Below are 17,396 nucleotides of genomic sequence, written 5' to 3'. Positions count from 1 at the left end.
TGTTTGAGAGAGAGACTGTGTGCATGCGTGAGTGTGAGTATGTGGGTGTGTGTGCATGTGCGAGAGTGTGTCTGTGTATGTGTGTGTGTAGTCCTACATTTGCGTGGTCCTGCTGTAATCCTCGTGTGTCCTCCATGATCCAGACTGTAAACACACACAGATGGAGAGAATGAGCTGTTTAGTTTCCCCCTCAGCTATTAAGCTAAAGCTAGCACTGAGCTGCTCAGCTACACGCTCCAAACTCTTGAGCTAAAACACACAACACTTGTTGGTTGAGCCGGGATGCACAATGAATGTAACACAGTGCGTTCTTTTCCTCTGCTGTTGGTGAAGCGAGCGCAGATACTGCTCATGTTGATGGAGACACCCTGCTGCAACATTCATTTATTACAGTGATCACACTTAGCTTTGCCATCGTTCTTCAGCACATGCAGCCTTTGAGCACATGTTGCAGTCCATCTCTAAACTATGTTCAGAGTATTAAAGCTGCTCGCCAGCGCCCAAGTTCCTGACAGATTAGCAAGTGAAAAATAAACGTGTGTGTACAGAGAAGAGGACTCCAGATGTTGATTTTAGAACAAGAGTCTGAACATTAATCCAAGTGTCTGATTCCAGAATCTGAATCCATCTTCAATCCCCAACCCTATTCCTGACCTGATATTGTAGGATTCTTCAGCAGAAATGGAGGAAGAAGTTTCTCTGCTCAGCTCAAATGCTGAAACTGTACAGTGTGTCCCGCTTAATGTCACTGTAACTGAGCCAATACACTCCAACATTTACAGAGGAGATTCATTTCACACTCAATGATTTGCTCTTCATAGACATGACTGGAATACTCTACAAGCTGTATCTTCTGTCTGTCCTCACCCCATAACCCTCACAGAAAACTGAAGCTGATCACAAAAGAGCTTTCTAGTGTCTTTTTAAAGCCATTCAGTGTAAAAGCACAAGGCCAGTGATGCTCCACATACTTGAGTTTGTCCAGTGTGTAGTTTGGATCCTCCAGTTGTTCAGAGAGCAGCTTGACTCCTGAATCTCCTGGATGATTGTAGCTCAGATCCAGCTCTCTCAGGTGTGAGGGGTTTGAAGTCAGAGCTGAAGACAGAAAACCACAGCCTTCCTCTGTCACCATACAGCCAGACAATCTACAAACACAGCAATAGTCCACATCACACAGTTGGACAATCACACATCTCTTTGTGTTGTGAAGATGCTGACTGCTGTTTCTGCTCATGTCAACAGCAGTGATGAACACACGCATCCTGATCAGCTCTCCTTATTGATCGAGCCCTCGCATTAGCAAACACACACACACACTTAACAAGGACTCGACATCATCTGTAGAAGTGTACAGAGCAAAGACATTGTTCATAATACACCACATCAAGCTGTAAAGTCTGCTGTGAGGAGGAAGAAGACACACTTGAGCTCAGAAGATCATCTTAAAGTCATGTATAAAACACAACAGGAAATCAGCTGATTTCATCATTTATATTGTGATTCTGTTGTGGACTAAAACAAAATGAGCTCAGACAAACACAAACCCGCTCTCTTAATGTGTTCATCACCTGACCCACAGTCACATTCCCCCGTCAGTCAGACATGAGCCCTGATCAATAAGAGACTGAGCTGAAGGAAAATGAATGAATGATCTTCAATCTTCTTCAACACGCACACATTTGTATAGATATGAATAAATCACAGCCCTGCAGATGTTTAGCGTCTTCTTCTGCCAATCCACTAAAGGGGCTCCACATCTGGTAACACTGTTCACACTGCTGTTAAAGCAGGTAAAGACTAGTTCAAACCTGTAATCTGAAAGCAGTGTTAGCGCTGCACTTTACCCAGGGTTATGAAGCGCTGCTATGGAGTGGTGTTAGCATCGTATTTGTAATGTTAACACTGCATTGTGGTTAGGGATGCAATGATTAACCAGTTTCACTATTGAACATGCTTTAATTTGGAGCTCTGGTTGAGTGAATGCAGGCGCGTTTTGGCTGCCGCTGCTCAACGTAATCACTTTTAAATTCTTTTATCTGAATGTTTTTATCTGAATATTTTAATTGGAATTAATTTCATCTGTAACTATTTCGTCTGAAACCATCTGAAATCCATCTGAAACCTAATCTGAAACCTGAATTCTCACCCGAAAGCTCTGTGACTGCTGTTTGGCACATTGCATACTGGATGATTGGCGTGGACGTTTGCTGACGGACATTCTGACAACTTTTCTGGCTCCGTGGGGTCGTCCTTACTAAATAAAAGGATTTTAACATGCGGCTGTTTAGGCTGCTTCTGTGGATTATCCTTTGCTCTGCTGTGATCAGTGTCGCTCCTCTAAAGTATTCGGCGGGGAACCTCTACAAACATAGACCGGCAACTTTGCAACCTCCGTTATCACTTCACAACCACCCGGACCTTACCTGCTGGCCGAGACCGAAATACATACATCGAGAATCTGCCTAGATTCCCCAGGAGGGGTGTTAACCATGACGTGCTTTCATCGCTGCCCAGGTCAGATTACAGATCTACTGTCCGTTTTATGCTTTTTAATGTTCGATCTCTCAGCAAAAAAACATCCTACATTCATGAACTCATTAAGGACAAAAGTATAGATTTTATGTGTCTTACTAAAACTTGGCAGAAGCTTAATTACTTTTTTTATTTTAAATCAAACTGTACCTTCCGGATATAAGTATTTATGTAAACCTCGCTGTGTAAAGGGGGAGGTCTTGCACTAATTTACCGTGACTGTATTAAAATCTGTATGATACAAATAGCAGAGCCTACATCTTTTGAAGTGCTGGCTGTACTGCTTAAAAGTCCGACTCCTACTTTACTGTTCCTACATTTATTCTGGCACTCCTGCATTTATTCTGGAGCTCCTACATTTATTCTGGTGCTCCTTCATTTATTCTGGAGCTCCTACATTTATTCTGGTGCTCCTACATTTATTCTGGAGCTCCTACATTTATTTTGCCGCTCCTACATTTATTCTGCCGCTCCTGCATTTATTCTGCCGCTCCTGCATTTATTCTGGCGCTCCTGCATTTATTCTGGCGCTCCTGCATTTATTCTGGCACTCCTGCATTTATTCTGGAGCTCCTACATTTATTCTGGCACTCCTGCATTTATTCTGGAGCTCCTACATTTATTCTGCCGCTCCTACATTTATTCTGCCGCTCCTGCATTTATTTTGCCGCTCCTGCATTTATTCTGGCCCTCCTGCATTTATTCTGCCGCTCCTGCATTTATTCTGGCGCTCCTGCATTTATTCTGCCGCTCCTGCATTTATTCTGCCGCTCCTGCATTTATTCTGGCGCTCCTGCATTTATTCTGAAGCTCCTACATTTATTCTGGAGCTCCTACATTTATTCTGGCACTCCTGCATTTATTCTGGCGCTCCTGCATTTATTCTGAAGCTCCTACATTTATTCTGGAGCTCCTACATTTATTCTGGCACTCCTGCATTTATTCTGGAGCTCCTACATTTATTCTGGCGCTCCTACATTTATTCTGGAGCTCCTACATTTATTTTGCCGCTCCTACATTTATTCTGCCGCTCCTGCATTTATTTTGCCGCTCCTACATTTATTCTGCCGCTCCTGCATTTATTCTGCCGCTCCTGCATTTATTCTGCCGCTCCTACATTTATTCTGGCGCTCCTGCATTTATTCTGGCACTCCTACATTTATTCTGGAGCTCCTGCATTTATTCTGGAGCTCCTACATTTATTCTGGTGCTCCTACATTTATTCTGGCACTCCTACATTTATTCTGGAGCTCCTACATTTATTCTGGTGCTCCTACATTTATTCTGGAGCTCCTACATTTATTCTGCCACTCCTACATTTATTCTGGTGCTCCTACATTTATTCTGCCACTCCTACATTTATTCTGGAGCTCCTACATTTATTCTGGCGCGCCTGCATTTATTCTGGAGCTCCTACATTTATTCTGGAGCTCCTACATTTATTCTGGCACTCCTGCATTTATTCTGGAGCTCCTACATTTATTCTGCCGCTCCTACATTTATTCTGCCGCTCCTGCATTTATTTTGCCGCTCCTGCATTTATTCTGGCGCTCCTGCATTTATTCTGCCGCTCCTGCATTTATTCTGCCGCTCCTGCATTTATTCTGCCGCTCCTGCATTTATTCTGCCGCTCCTGCATTTATTCTGAAGCTCCTACATTTATTCTGGAGCTCCTACATTTATTCTGGCACTCCTGCATTTATTCTGGCACTCCTGCATTTATTCTGGCGCTCCTGCATTTATTCTGGCGCTCCTGCATTTATTCTGAAGCTCCTACATTTATTCTGGAGCTCCTACATTTATTCTGGCACTCCTGCATTTATTCTGGAGCTCCTACATTTATTCTGGCGCTCCTACATTTATTCTGGAGCTCCTACATTTATTCTGGTGCTCCTACATTTATTCTGGAGCTCCTACATTTATTTTGCCGCTCCTACATTTATTCTGCCGCTCCTGCATTTATTTTGCCGCTCCTACATTTATTCTGCCGCTCCTGCATTTATTCTGGCGCTCCTGCATTTATTCTGGCGCTCCTGCATTTATTCTGGCGCTCCTGCATTCATTCTGCCGCTCCTGCATTTATTCTGCCGCTCCTGCATTTATTCTGCCGCTCCTACATTTATTCTGGCGCTCCTGCATTTATTCTGGAGCTCCTACATTTATTCTGGCGCTCCTACATTTATTCTGGCACTCCTACATTTATTCTGGAGCTCCTACATTTATTCTGGTGCTCCTACATTTATTCTGGAGCTCCTACATTTATTCTGCCACTCCTACATTTATTCTGGTGCTCCTACATTTATTCTGGAGCTCCTACATTTATTCTGCCACTCCTACATTTATTCTGGAGCTCCTACATTTATTCTGCCACTCCTACATTTATTCTGGTGCTCCTACATTTATTCTGGAGCTCCTACATTTATTCTGCCACTCCTACATTTATTCTGGAGCTCCTACATTTATTCTGGAGCTCCTACATTTATTCTGGTGCTCCTACATTTATTCTGGAGCTCCTACATTTATTCTGGCACTCCTATATTTATTCTGGAGCTCCTACATTATTCTGGCGCTCCTACATTTATTCTGGCGCTCCTGCATTTATTCTGGCGCTCCTGCATTTATTCTGGAGCTCCTACATTTATTCTGGCACTCCTACATTTATTCTGGAGCTCCTACATTATTCTGGCGCACCTGCATTTATTCTGGCGCGCCTGCATTTATTCTGGAGCACCTACATTTATTCTGGTGCTCCTACATTTATTCTGGCGCTCCTGCATTTATTCTGGTGCTCCTACATTTATTCTGGAGCTCCTACATTATTCTGGCGCGCCTGCATTTATTCTGGCGCTCCTACATTTATTCTGGAGCTCCTACATTTATTCTGGTGCTCCTACATTTATTCTGGCGCACCTGCATTTATTCTGGCGCGCCTGCATTTATTCTGGCGCTCCTGCATTTATTCTGGCACTCCTGCATTTATTCTGGAGCTCCTGCATTTATTCTGGAGCTCCTACATTTATTCTGGAGCTCCTATATTTTTGAAGTTGGGAGCACCGGTGCTTCCAATTGACTTCCATTCATTAGTGAGTTTAACATCGCTCAGCTATTGATCAAACTGCATCACTTGTAAGTTCACCGCTTCAAGGCATGCAACAAGTGGTAAGTTAATGCTGCATAATGTATTTTTTATTGGAGAGTTGCTGTAGGTGTTGATTAACATTTGATAAGTTGGTGTTGATAAATATGTTATCATTTATTTCATATTTAATGAGTGAAATTATTTTTAGATACCCAGTTTAGAGTAATTATGCCTAATAAAACATTGATTAATTAATTTTATTTATATATATTTTTACTTCAAAAATATTACATTTAAAGTACTAAAAATATTTTTAGCTGATCTTTTAATTATTAAATTAATCATTGAAGTTGTCACAATCTATTTTTTTACAGTCTATAGTCGCAATCCCATGATTCATTGCGATCCCAAGGTTCACTGCGTTTTTCCACTCGTTAAGTAAAAAGTAAACAAAAAAAGACGTTTTGTTGATTCGGATTAGGAGTTTGTTTAGAACCTTTATAAAAAGCCTGACAGTCACATTCACACTGATGGAGGATTAGGGGACTGTGGAGAAGTGAGACTTCTCCCCTCCGTCTCTGACGGCTGCAGTGAAACACACACACACACACACGCACGCACACACACGCACACACACCACTTACCTTCATTCATTCCTCCTCCGTCAGCTGTGTAATGACGAGTGCACGCGTCCATTCACCAGCATACAGTCATTCCTCCACAGTTTCATTTCTCCCCTCAGTCTCACACAAAGCACACTTGCACACACACACCCATTGTCTGCGTGGTTTGTTTGTCTGTCTGCTTGTTTGTCTAGGGGGTTCAGATTTCAGCGCGAGGCCGGCCAAGCCGAGCGAAGGGATGGCGCGCGCTTTTTACATCAGATAACGCTGAACGTCCGACCGTACCATTTTGTGTTATTTGTGGGTATAACCAGCGTTGGTGTTTGTCCTGTTTTACAGGAAAGAAAATGTTATGGTTGTTTGTGTTTAATGTTTAATGTATTAGGTGTCTATTAAGCAGACGTTGACTATTAGTGTTTAAAGCAATGCCATTTAAGGCGAATTTAAAAAAAGTAGTTTTTTATATTCCTCCTGGAGTATGGCGTGCGCCAATCGAGGGGCGGAGTCTGGTGTATAAAGAGGGACGCCAGACTCCAGTTCAGGGTCAGTTTACCTGGCGAGCAAGCGTGCTGTGGAAGAGCCGTGAGCAATTTTTCTAAGTAAATGGATACTAGTATACAGTGGTTACGTTTGACTTGTTTTCTTTGATTTGTTTTGTGTTATAAAGATGAATATATATATTTGATTTGTTGGCTTGATACTTTGTATTTTTGTATTTTTTTTTGGTACATTTTTGACTTTTATGGACACTGTATATATATTTTTGCACTGGACTTTATCCTCCACATTTTGTAAATAAATACCACCTTTTTTTTTACACTTCCGGGTCAGGCCATTGTGTTTTTAGATTTTTTTATCATTGTTCTTTTGTTTTTGGGTTTATTGTGGTGTTCAGGCCTCCCACGCCTCCTAGTGGGCCCACTCGGGGTTCACAACATCGCAGTTGGTGTCAGAAGCGGCGGCCCCCCGGAAGAAAATGAGGAGGAGGAAGCTGGGTCTACGATCCGCGGTCAAGGATGCAGCTTGGCGTAGACTGTCATCTGTTGGAGAAGATGCAGCTACGGAGCATCCAAGCACCAGTGAGCCTACTACTCAGTCCAGTGAGGGCATGGCGAGTATGATAAGGGATTTCCTCAAGGTGCAGCAAACAAGAGAGGAGTTGTTTCTTAGTGAGCTGCGGGGACTCCGTGAGTAGATACGGCCGACGGAGCTGACAATGCCATCGCCCAGTAAAGTATCCACAGTGGAAACTTCACCCCCACCTACCCCACCACCACCCGCAGTTTCATCACTCCGAGCCCAGCAGACGAATCGTCCACAAACGCCATTACCACCCTTGAAGGCGGATGATGACATCGAGAATTATCTGCGGCGATTCGAACCTCGGGCCCGAACGTGGCAGTGGCCTCGAGAGGAGTGGAGCTGTCGGCTGGTGCCATTACTGACTGGTCGAGCGCTGGAAGCATATCTTGCAATGGATGAGGTCAGTGCTGATGATTATGTACAATTAAAAGACTCTCTTCTGCAGAAATACGTGTCTGCAGAAACCTACCGTCAGCGCTTCAGAGCGTCTACATCACCGGAAGGAGAGTCACCGATGGAAACATATCATCGCCTGAAACACCTGTATCAGCGCTGGGTTCGTCCAGATCTTCACTCCAAGGATGAGATTGGTGAGCTGATTATCATGGAGCAACTACTGAGGGTTATGGATCCAGATACCAGGACATGGGTCAAAGAACATGAGCCAGACTCAGGATTGGTAGCAGCACGTATGCTAACGCTCATCGCTCCGGTCTGCGCACGCAACATGCAAAAGGTAGAGCACGACACAATTTACAAAATACTGACATCCAGCATTCACATGGACTAGAGACTGAGAAAACACACTGATCTGTTATGCGTGTCAACAACAAGGACACAAAGCATCGGTATGCCCTGCTAGTAAATCAAAACTAACTGGTTTTTGTTATGCCAAGAGAGGGCGATGCTAACAGTGACTGTGAGGTGAATGCTAAAATGTTGGACATTGTGGTTAATGGTCGTGAGCTGAAAGCACTACTTGACACTGGAAGTTCTATTTCCTTGATAAAATCTTGCCATGTGAACAATGTTGACTATGCTAATACCACTAACGTACAATCCATACATGGGGATATAAGAAGTTATCCTAAAGCTGAGGTACTGGTGGAAATACATGATGAAATGTACATGTTGAATGTAGCTGTGGTCACTAATTTACCCGCTGACATGGTTTTAGGTCGAGATCTTCCTGTGTTGAATGAACTGTGCTATTTTTCTACCAAGCAGGGCTCTGCAGGTTTAAATGACGTTGAAAATGTGTTTTCGGTTGTAACGCGTGCCCAAACAAAAGCTGGTTTGCAGCCACTGCCAGACTTTGATGATAGTCTGCTGCAGGGTGCAACCAAGGGCGATAGGAAAACGCGTCAGCAGAAAAGACTGTTAAAAAGGCTAGGGTCTCCAGTTCAGAAACCTAGTGTGAATGGTATTGAGGCAGAAAACTGGAAGATTCCTGATAACATTTCTGAACTACAGAGAAATAATGATTCTTTGAGAAAACTGTTTGTTAGAGCTGAAAAACCTGATAACATCAATTTGAATGATGAACATTTTGTTGTCATTGACAAAGTTTTATATGTGCAAGTAGGAGATGTGAAACGTTTGGTTGTACCCCTGTCTGTTCGTCCCCTTGTGTTACATCTTGCACACACACTTCCATGGGCAGGGCATTTGGCATTTCAGAAAACATACACCTGCATCAGTACACGTTTCTATTGGCCAACCATGTACACTGATGTCCAGACACATTGCAACACATGCAACATCTGTCAGACAACCAGTGCGGTTCGTCATAGAGACAAAGCACCATTACAACCACTCCCCATTATTTCAACCCCTTTCCACTGTATTGCCATGGATGTCGTGGGACCACTGGAGAGAAGTAGTGCTGGAAATTGCTACATTCTTGTAATTTGTGATTATGCCACTCGTTACCCCGAGGCATTCCCACTTCGCACAGTCACTGCCACTAAAATTGTTCAAACTTTCACTGCATTGTTTTCCAGAGTAGGAATCCCGAACGAGATCATTACAGATCAGGGTACAAACTTCATGTCACGTGTAATGAAAATATTCCACCAGCAGCTAGGCATCAAGCAACTGAGAACTACACCATACCATCCTCAGACAGACGGGCTGGTGGAGCGTTTTAACGTGACATTGAAGAACATGCTGAGGAAGTTTGCGTCTGATACAGGACGAGACTGGGACAAATGGTTGCCATTCTTGCTGTTTGCCTACAGGGAGGTACCACAAGCGTCAACTGGGTTCTCACCGTTCGAACTGATGTATGGCTGACCAGTCCAGGGACCTTCTGAAAAAGGCATGGATGAGACCTTCTGGAGCAGTGGAGGACAGCAGCATCGTCAGTTTCATCCTAAAGATGAGAGATACGCTGGAAACCTACAGGGAGCAGGCTGTGGAAAACCTTAAAGAGGCACAAACAAAGCAGAAGACATGGTATGACCAAAGAAGCCGTCTTCGCCAGTTCCAGCCAGGACAAAAGCTATTGTTACTTTTACCCACATCCACCAACAAACTTCTTGCGAAATGGCAGGGGCCATATGAAGTGACAAAGAGGATGGGGCCAGTCACTTATGAGATTCTCCATTCAGAGAAGAAGAAAAGACCACAGGTTTACCACATCAACCTACTGAAAGAGTGGAAAGAGACGAAGAAGGAAGCAGAAAAAGTATTGATGGTGAGAGAGGTGAAGGAGGATGAAGACGATCATGCTGAGGAAATGGTTACACCAATACAAGCTGCTGAGCTAAAACTGGATCACTTGGAGGAGGGCAAGAAACATGAGTTAAAGGAGGTACTCAATGCTTACCCGTCATTGTTCCAGGAGAGGCCAGGAAGAACGGAGGTAACCCAGCACACCATCCACCTGACACAACAGACACAACACCATTAAGACAACGACCATATCGTGTTCCTGAAAAACTGTTAAAGCCACTGAAGGAGGAACTTGAAACCATGAAGCAACTGGGGGTAATTGAACCGTCGTAATCGGAGTGGAGCAGTCCCATAGTCATCGTCCCTAAGAACGATGGATCTTTAAGGATCTGTGTTGACTTCAGGAAACTTATTGCCCAATCCAGGTTCGATGCTTACCCCATGCTGAGGATCGATGACTTGCTGGAGAGAATAGGGCAGGCCCGCTACATAAACACACTGAATCTGTGCAAAGGTTACTGGCAGGTGCCCCTCCATCCTTCATCAAAACCCCTTACGGCATTCAGGACTCCTCTTGGCCTATATCAGTTTACGGTACTTCCATTTGGGTTACATGGGGCACCTGCAACATTCCAGCGCCTCATGGACCGTGTTCTCCAGGGCTGTGAAAGTTTTGCATCTGCTTACCTAGACGGCGTGGTTTTATTCAGGATATTCAGTCACACGTGGGTGGACCATCTGCAGCACGTAAAACAGGCCCTGGAGAAAATTCAAGGAGCGGGCCTGTCCTTAAATGTGACTAAGTACGAGTGGGGCCAGAAAGAAACCAACTACCTGGGGTACAGACTGGGCAATGGTGGCCTCAGACCACAGGTGGACAAGGTAGAAGCGATTCGAAGGAGCCAAAAACCTAGGACCAAAAAGGAGGTACGTTCCTTCCTAGGACTGATGGGCTGGTACCGACGCTTCATCCCAGACTTCGCATCAACAGCAGCACCCCTAACAGACTTGCTCATTAAAGGAATGAAGAATCCAGTCGTTTGGACTGATGCCTGTGAACAGGCATGGAATACTATGTACACAGCCTGTGTTGAAGAGCCCTGAATTCTCAAAGAGATTTATGGTGCGAGTGGACGCATCGGATAGAGGGATTGGCGCGGTACTAGCCCAAGGACCAGCTGGACAAGAGCAACCTGTGGTATTTCTGAGTAGGAAGCTGTTGCCCAGGGAGACTCGATACTCTACAATAGAGGAGTGTCTAGCAATTAAGTGGTCCCTGGAATCCCTCCACTACTACTCCTGGGGCGGGAGTTTGACTTGGAAACGGACCATCGAGCACTTACCTGGATAACCTCCATGAAAGATACCAACGCCAGAGTGACCCGGTGGTACCTGACATTACAACCCTTCCAATTCAAGATAAGTCATTGCCCTGGGAGGAAAAATCTAGTAGCCGACTTCCTGTCCAGGTTTCCGGACAGTACGCGGCTTGGAGAGGGGGAGTATAATGTGAAGAAGTGAGACTTCTCCCCTCCGTCTCTGACGGCTGCAGTGACACACGCACACACCACTTACCTTCATTCATTCCTCCTCCGTCAGCTGTGTAATGACGAGTGCACACGTCCATTCACCAGCATACAGTCATTCCTCCACAGTTTCATTTCTCCCCTCCAGTCTCACACAAAGCATACACTTGCACACACACACCCATTGTCTGCGTGGTTTGTTTGTCTGTCTGCTTGTTTGTCTAGGGGGCCAAGCCTAGCGAAGGGATGACGCGCGCTTATTACATCAGAAGCCGTGGTGGTTCGCGCGCTGAACGTCCGACCGTACCATTTTGTGTTATTTGAGGGTATAACCAGTGTTTGTCCTGTTTTACAGGAAAGAAAATGTTATGGTTGTTTGTGTTTAATGTTTAATGTTTTAGGTGTCTGTTATGCAGACGTTGACTATTAGTGTTTAAAGCAATGCCATTTAAGGCAAATTTAAAGAAAGTTATGTTTTTTATATTACTCCTGGAGTATGGCGTGCGCCAATCGAGGGGCGGAGTCTGGCGTATAAAGAAGGACGCCAGACTCCAGTTCAGGGTCAGTTTACCTAACGAGAGAGCATGCTGTGGCAGAGCCGTGAGCAATTTTTCTAAGTAAATGGATACTAGTATACAGTGGTTACGTTTGACTTGTTTTCTTTGATTTGTTTTGTGTTATATATATTCATCTTTACATTTGATTTGTTGGTTTGATACTTTGTATTTTTGTATATATATATATATATATATATATATATATATATATATATATATATTTTTTTTTTTTTTTGTACATTTTTTACTTTTCTGGACACTGTATATATATTTTTGCACTGGACTTTATCCTCCACATTTTGTAAATAAATACCACCTTTTTTTTACACTTCCGGGTCAGGCCATTGTGTTTTGGGATTTTTTTGCCATTGTTCTTTTGTTTTTGGGTTTATTGTGGTATTCAGGCCCACTCGGGGTTCACAACATCGCAGGGACTTTTATTCTGTCAGCTGAGAAACACCTGATCTATAATCATGACATAATTCACACACAGCCTTTCTGACAGAAGAACTTCAGTCAATATATTGCTTCATGTGAATGAGTAATCAGGGTTATTTTCAGATGCATGTGTAGGAAATACATGAGTTCACCGGGTCTCTTACAGTAAACTGCTGAGCACATGCTTATAGAGTGTCTTCATATTATTGTAGTGGTTTAGATAATAATAAGAGTGTCATGAGACTTTCTGGCTGCATTTCCACTGCAGATCTTGATGGTCAATTCTGATTTTGAGACTGTTTTTTTTTTTTTTAGCTGAGCTGCTTAAATCATCTTTTAAAAGTGACTTGTATCCGATATTCTGCATTTACTCAGCACACAGCAAAGGCGCAATAACCAGGAAAAAAAAGAGCAGGCGCTGACTAACAGCTGATAATTAAAGAGCGCTCTTTTCTCTATTCCTGTATATAATCTGTTCACAGCTTTTGACAAGCTGTTTTACTATAGTTTATGACAGAAAGCTTCTCATTTGTCCATCTTCTTTTGATATATCTGCTTTTTTAAACCTTTAGGCAACTTAATGTAATGTCCATGGTGTGATTTATGCATGTGATGTATGCACTAGTTTTACATTAGTTTATATTACTTACGTGGCGGATATTGTGCTTTCTCGCTCTCGTTAACATGCTTAAATACCTATGCTATATGACAATATAAAAGCTGTTTTAGTCCTCATGTATGAGATTTAAGGTTTGGGACTCTGCTGAAGTCTGTTCTGAAATAAAAGTGTCAGACTTGACATCATTCGCTATGGTTTTTAATGACGCGCGACTCGCATTGACCGGTGAAAATCCAATCTACCTGCTTACACTGCAGACACAAGAACACAGATCCAAATTATATCAGATAAATTTCCACATATGAACAAGACCTGAATCTGATTTGAGTAAATCAGAATCCATGTGATTTGTTCCTGCTTACATGTACATGGGCCATATCCCATCTGTGCCACATGACTGGAGAAACAAATCTGAATTGAATCACTAGAACAGTTTAGTGTAAATGCGGCCTAATATGTTCACAAGAAACTGCAAATTGAACAAACAGCAGTTCATGTCTAAACTCCACCAGGGCACAACAGATATAAATATAAAAATATAAAATATGAATAAATAATTCAGAGGTAATTCATCAAAAAGATCTTTAAAATAAACTGATTCCTTTAACTTTAAGTCATGTTTGGGTATATTGGAAAAAGAAAAGGTCTGAAAGTGCAACATTTTATAATAAACTCAGCAATGCTATTAAATATATTTTTATAAACATACATTAATATAGTTACAATTAAAATCACAACCCTGTAAATGTTTTTTTTATTTTCAGCCAATAAACTGAAAGGGGCTCTACATTTGTTAACCCAATATGAAACTATCTTGTTGTAGTCATTATTAAGTGGAGAATCATTTACCTCAGTGTCTCCAGTTTACAGTGTTGACTCTTCAGTTCATCAGAGAGAAGCTTCACTCCTGAATCCTGCAGGTCATTGTTACTCAGGTCCAGCTCTCTCAGCACACAGTTTGAGGATTGTAGAGCTGAAGACAAACTCTCACAGCACTGAACAGTGAGATTACACGTGACCAATCTGAGAAAGAAGAACACAGATTACATTAACAGCGGGATTTCAGTCATTCATTTAAGGTAAAATCAAAATCAATCAATTATTCAATCAATCAATCAATCAATCAATCAGTTGTTTGAACTCAGACCTCAGTTTCTCCAGTTTACAGTGTTGACTCTTCAGTCCATCAGAGAGAAGCTTTACTCCTGAATCCTGCAGGTCATTGTTACTCAGGTCCAGCTCTCAGCACACAGTTTGAGGATTGTAGAGCTGAAGACAAACTCTCACAGCACTGAACAGTGAGATTACACATGGCCAATCTGAGAAAGAAGAACACAGATTACATTAACCGCGGGCTTTCAGTCATTCATCTGATGTAAAATCAAAATCAATCAATCAATCAATTAGTTGTTTGAACTCAGACCTTAGTGTCTCCAGTTTACAGTTTCTCGTCAGTTCATCAGAGAGAAGCTTCACTCCTGAATCCTGCAGGTCATTGTTACTCAGGTCCAGCTCTCTCAGGACACAGTTTGAGGATTGTAGAGCTGAAGACAAACTCTCACAGCACTGAACAGTGAGTTTACTGCACTGTAGCCTGTGTAGAGGACAGTAAAAGACACTGTATTATTGTGTGTGAGTGTGCATGTAATTATTGATGTTCCCATGATGAGTGATTTCTCCTCAGGGAAAAGGAAAAGACTCCTTTAACTTTTCAGAGTTGCTTTAATTGTCACATAGAGGAAGATTAAACATTTGTATTTCATTATTACATAAACTTTTTTAAAGAGAAGATCTCTGGACCAAAATGAGTAGAGCAAGACAGATTTATTTCCTATTTCTAAGAAGAATTTTGTAAAAAAAAAATAAATAAATAAATCTGCAGATTTAAGCAGAATGATTTAAAAGAGTAACAATTATAACATAAAACTTATTGTATAAAATAAAAAAAACACCTTTTTAACTGTTATTTAATGTTTACAATGCAAATCCATTTAGATCCTCATATTTGTTAAACAAACCAAGTCTCTCATATAATATTAACAGACAGAAAATATGACTTTACAAACTGAATTGTAAATAAATCACATCAACATCTTCATATTAGTCAATAATATTACTGAAACTAATATAAAACTGACTGAATATAACTTTACACACATTAACATCAGTAAATAAAGAGACGCAGTGATGGGCTGAACATCTGCAGAAACACAGCTCATTTAGAGACACCCCAAAAACACCAAAGAACACCAATCAATGATCATTTCAGCAGAAATGACACAAAAGAGCAATATTATATCTGATATAAACAGGGTTTCTCATATTTGACTTTACAATTGAAATATAAAATATTCACAATAAATAAATAGAAATAAAATACATTACAGCATATGCTCATTACCTCATCAGACTTTACTGCATTTCACAATGTAAAAGTCATTTGTGGCAGCATTTATTTGATGGAAATGTTTTTATTTTACCTCAGTGTGTCCAGTTTACAGTGTTGACTCTTCAGTCCATCAGAGAGTTTCTTCACTCCTGAATCCTGCAGGTCATTGTTACTCAGGTCCAGCTCTCTCAGCACACAGTTTGAGGATTGTAGAGCTGAAGACAAACTCTCACAGCACTGAACAGTGAGTTTACACCACTGTAGCCTGTGTAGAGGACAGTAAAAGACACTGTATTATTGTGTGTGAGTGTGCATGTAATTTTTGATGTTCCCATGAGGAGTGATTTGTCCTTAGGGGAAAGGAAAAGACTCCTTTAACTATTCAGAGTTGCTTTAATGATCTCATGGAGGAAGATCAAACATTTGTATTTCATTATTACATAAACTTTTTTAAAGAGAAGATCTCCGGAAAAAAATGATTAGAGCTAGACAGATTTATTTGCTATTTCTGAGTAGAATTTTGTAAAAAAAAAAAAAAAAAAAAAAATTACGGATTTATGCAGAATGATTTAAAAGAGTAACAATTATAACAAAAAACTTCTTGTATAAAATAAAAAAAAAACACCTTTTTGACTGTTATTTAATGTTTACAATGCAAATCCATTCTGATCCTCATATTAGTTTACATTTACATTTACATTTAGTCATTTAGCAGACGCTTTTATCCAAAGCGACTTACAAATGAGGACAAGGAAGTAATTTACACAACTAAAAGCAACAATAAATAAGTACTAAAGGCAAGTTTCAGGTCTGTAAAGTCTAAGAAGGGAAGTATTAGTATTTTTTTTTTTGTACAGTTAGTGTGATATTCAAAGTGGCAATTGCAGATTAGGAAGTGAAGTGGAGACTAAATAGTTGAGTTTTTAGTCGTTTCTTGAAAATAGCGAGTGACTCTGCTGTTCTGATGCAGTTAGGGAGTTCATTCCACCAACTGGGCAGATTGAGCGTGAGCGTTCGCGAAAGTGATTTCTTCCCCCTTTGGGATGGAACCACGAGGCGACGTTCATTCACAGAACGCAAGTTTCTGGAGGGCACATAGATCTGCAGAAGCGAGAGCAGATAAGAAGGAGCAAGGCCAGAAGTCACTTTGTAGGCAAACATCAGAGTTTTGAATTTGATGCGAGCAGCAACTGGCAGCCAGTGCAAACGGACTAGCAGCGGAGTGACATGTGCTCGTTTAGGTTCATTAAAGACGACTCGTGCTGCTGCATTCTGGAGCAGTTGAAGAGGCTTGATAGAGTTAGCTGGAAGCCCAGCTAGTAGAGAGTTGCAGTAATCTAGTTTGGAGAGAACAAGAGCTTGAACAAGGAGTTGAGCTGCATGTTCAGATAAGAAGGGTCGGATCTTTCTGATGTTATAGAGTGCAAATCTGCACGATCGAGCAGTTCTAGAAATGTGGTCAGAGAAGTTTAGTTGGTCATCAATCGTTACTCCAAGGCTTTTCACCATTTTGGATGCAGTAATGGTTGCCCCATCCATCTGGATTGAAAAGTTATGGTGTAGAGTCGGGTTGGCAGAAACTACAAGCATTTCCGTTTTTGCGAGGTTCAGCTGAAGATGATGATCTTTCATCCAGTGTGAAATATCCAACAGGCAGGCTGAGATACGAGCTGGAACCGAGGGATCATCAGGATGAAAAGAGAGGTATAGCTGGGTATCATCAGCATAGCAGTGGTAGGAGAATCCATGTCTCTGGATGACTGGTCCTAGAGATGATGTGTAGATGGAGAAGAGAAGTGGCCCAAGAACAGAGCCTTGAGGTACCCCAGTGTTTAGATGCTGTAGGTTGGACACCTCTCCCCTCCAAGACACCC

The 17,396-nt window shown here is 41.9% G+C and overlaps 1 protein-coding gene across 1 annotated transcript in view; it reads right to left on the bottom strand.

The window, feature by feature from the left end:
* LOC137490826 (tripartite motif-containing protein 14-like) overlaps window positions 1–17,396 on the bottom strand; it is a 262,825-nt gene that overhangs the window by 7,679 nt on the left and 237,750 nt on the right. The window contains exons 5-7 of the mRNA XM_073947808.1: window positions 15,614–15,787; window positions 972–1,145; window positions 98–144 (exon numbers count right to left, since the gene is read on the bottom strand). Of these exons, the coding sequence (XP_073803909.1) occupies window positions 98–144; window positions 972–1,145; window positions 15,614–15,787 (395 nt within the window). The remainder of the gene's footprint in view (window positions 1–97; window positions 145–971; window positions 1,146–15,613; window positions 15,788–17,396) is intronic.

This window comes from Danio rerio, chromosome 4 (assembly GCF_049306965.1).
Source record: "Danio rerio strain Tuebingen ecotype United States chromosome 4, GRCz12tu, whole genome shotgun sequence".
NCBI classification, from domain to species: domain Eukaryota; kingdom Metazoa; phylum Chordata; class Actinopteri; order Cypriniformes; family Danionidae; genus Danio; species Danio rerio.
Note: the sequence above shows the minus strand (reverse complement) of the source record. Positions and strands in the feature narration are given on the sequence as shown.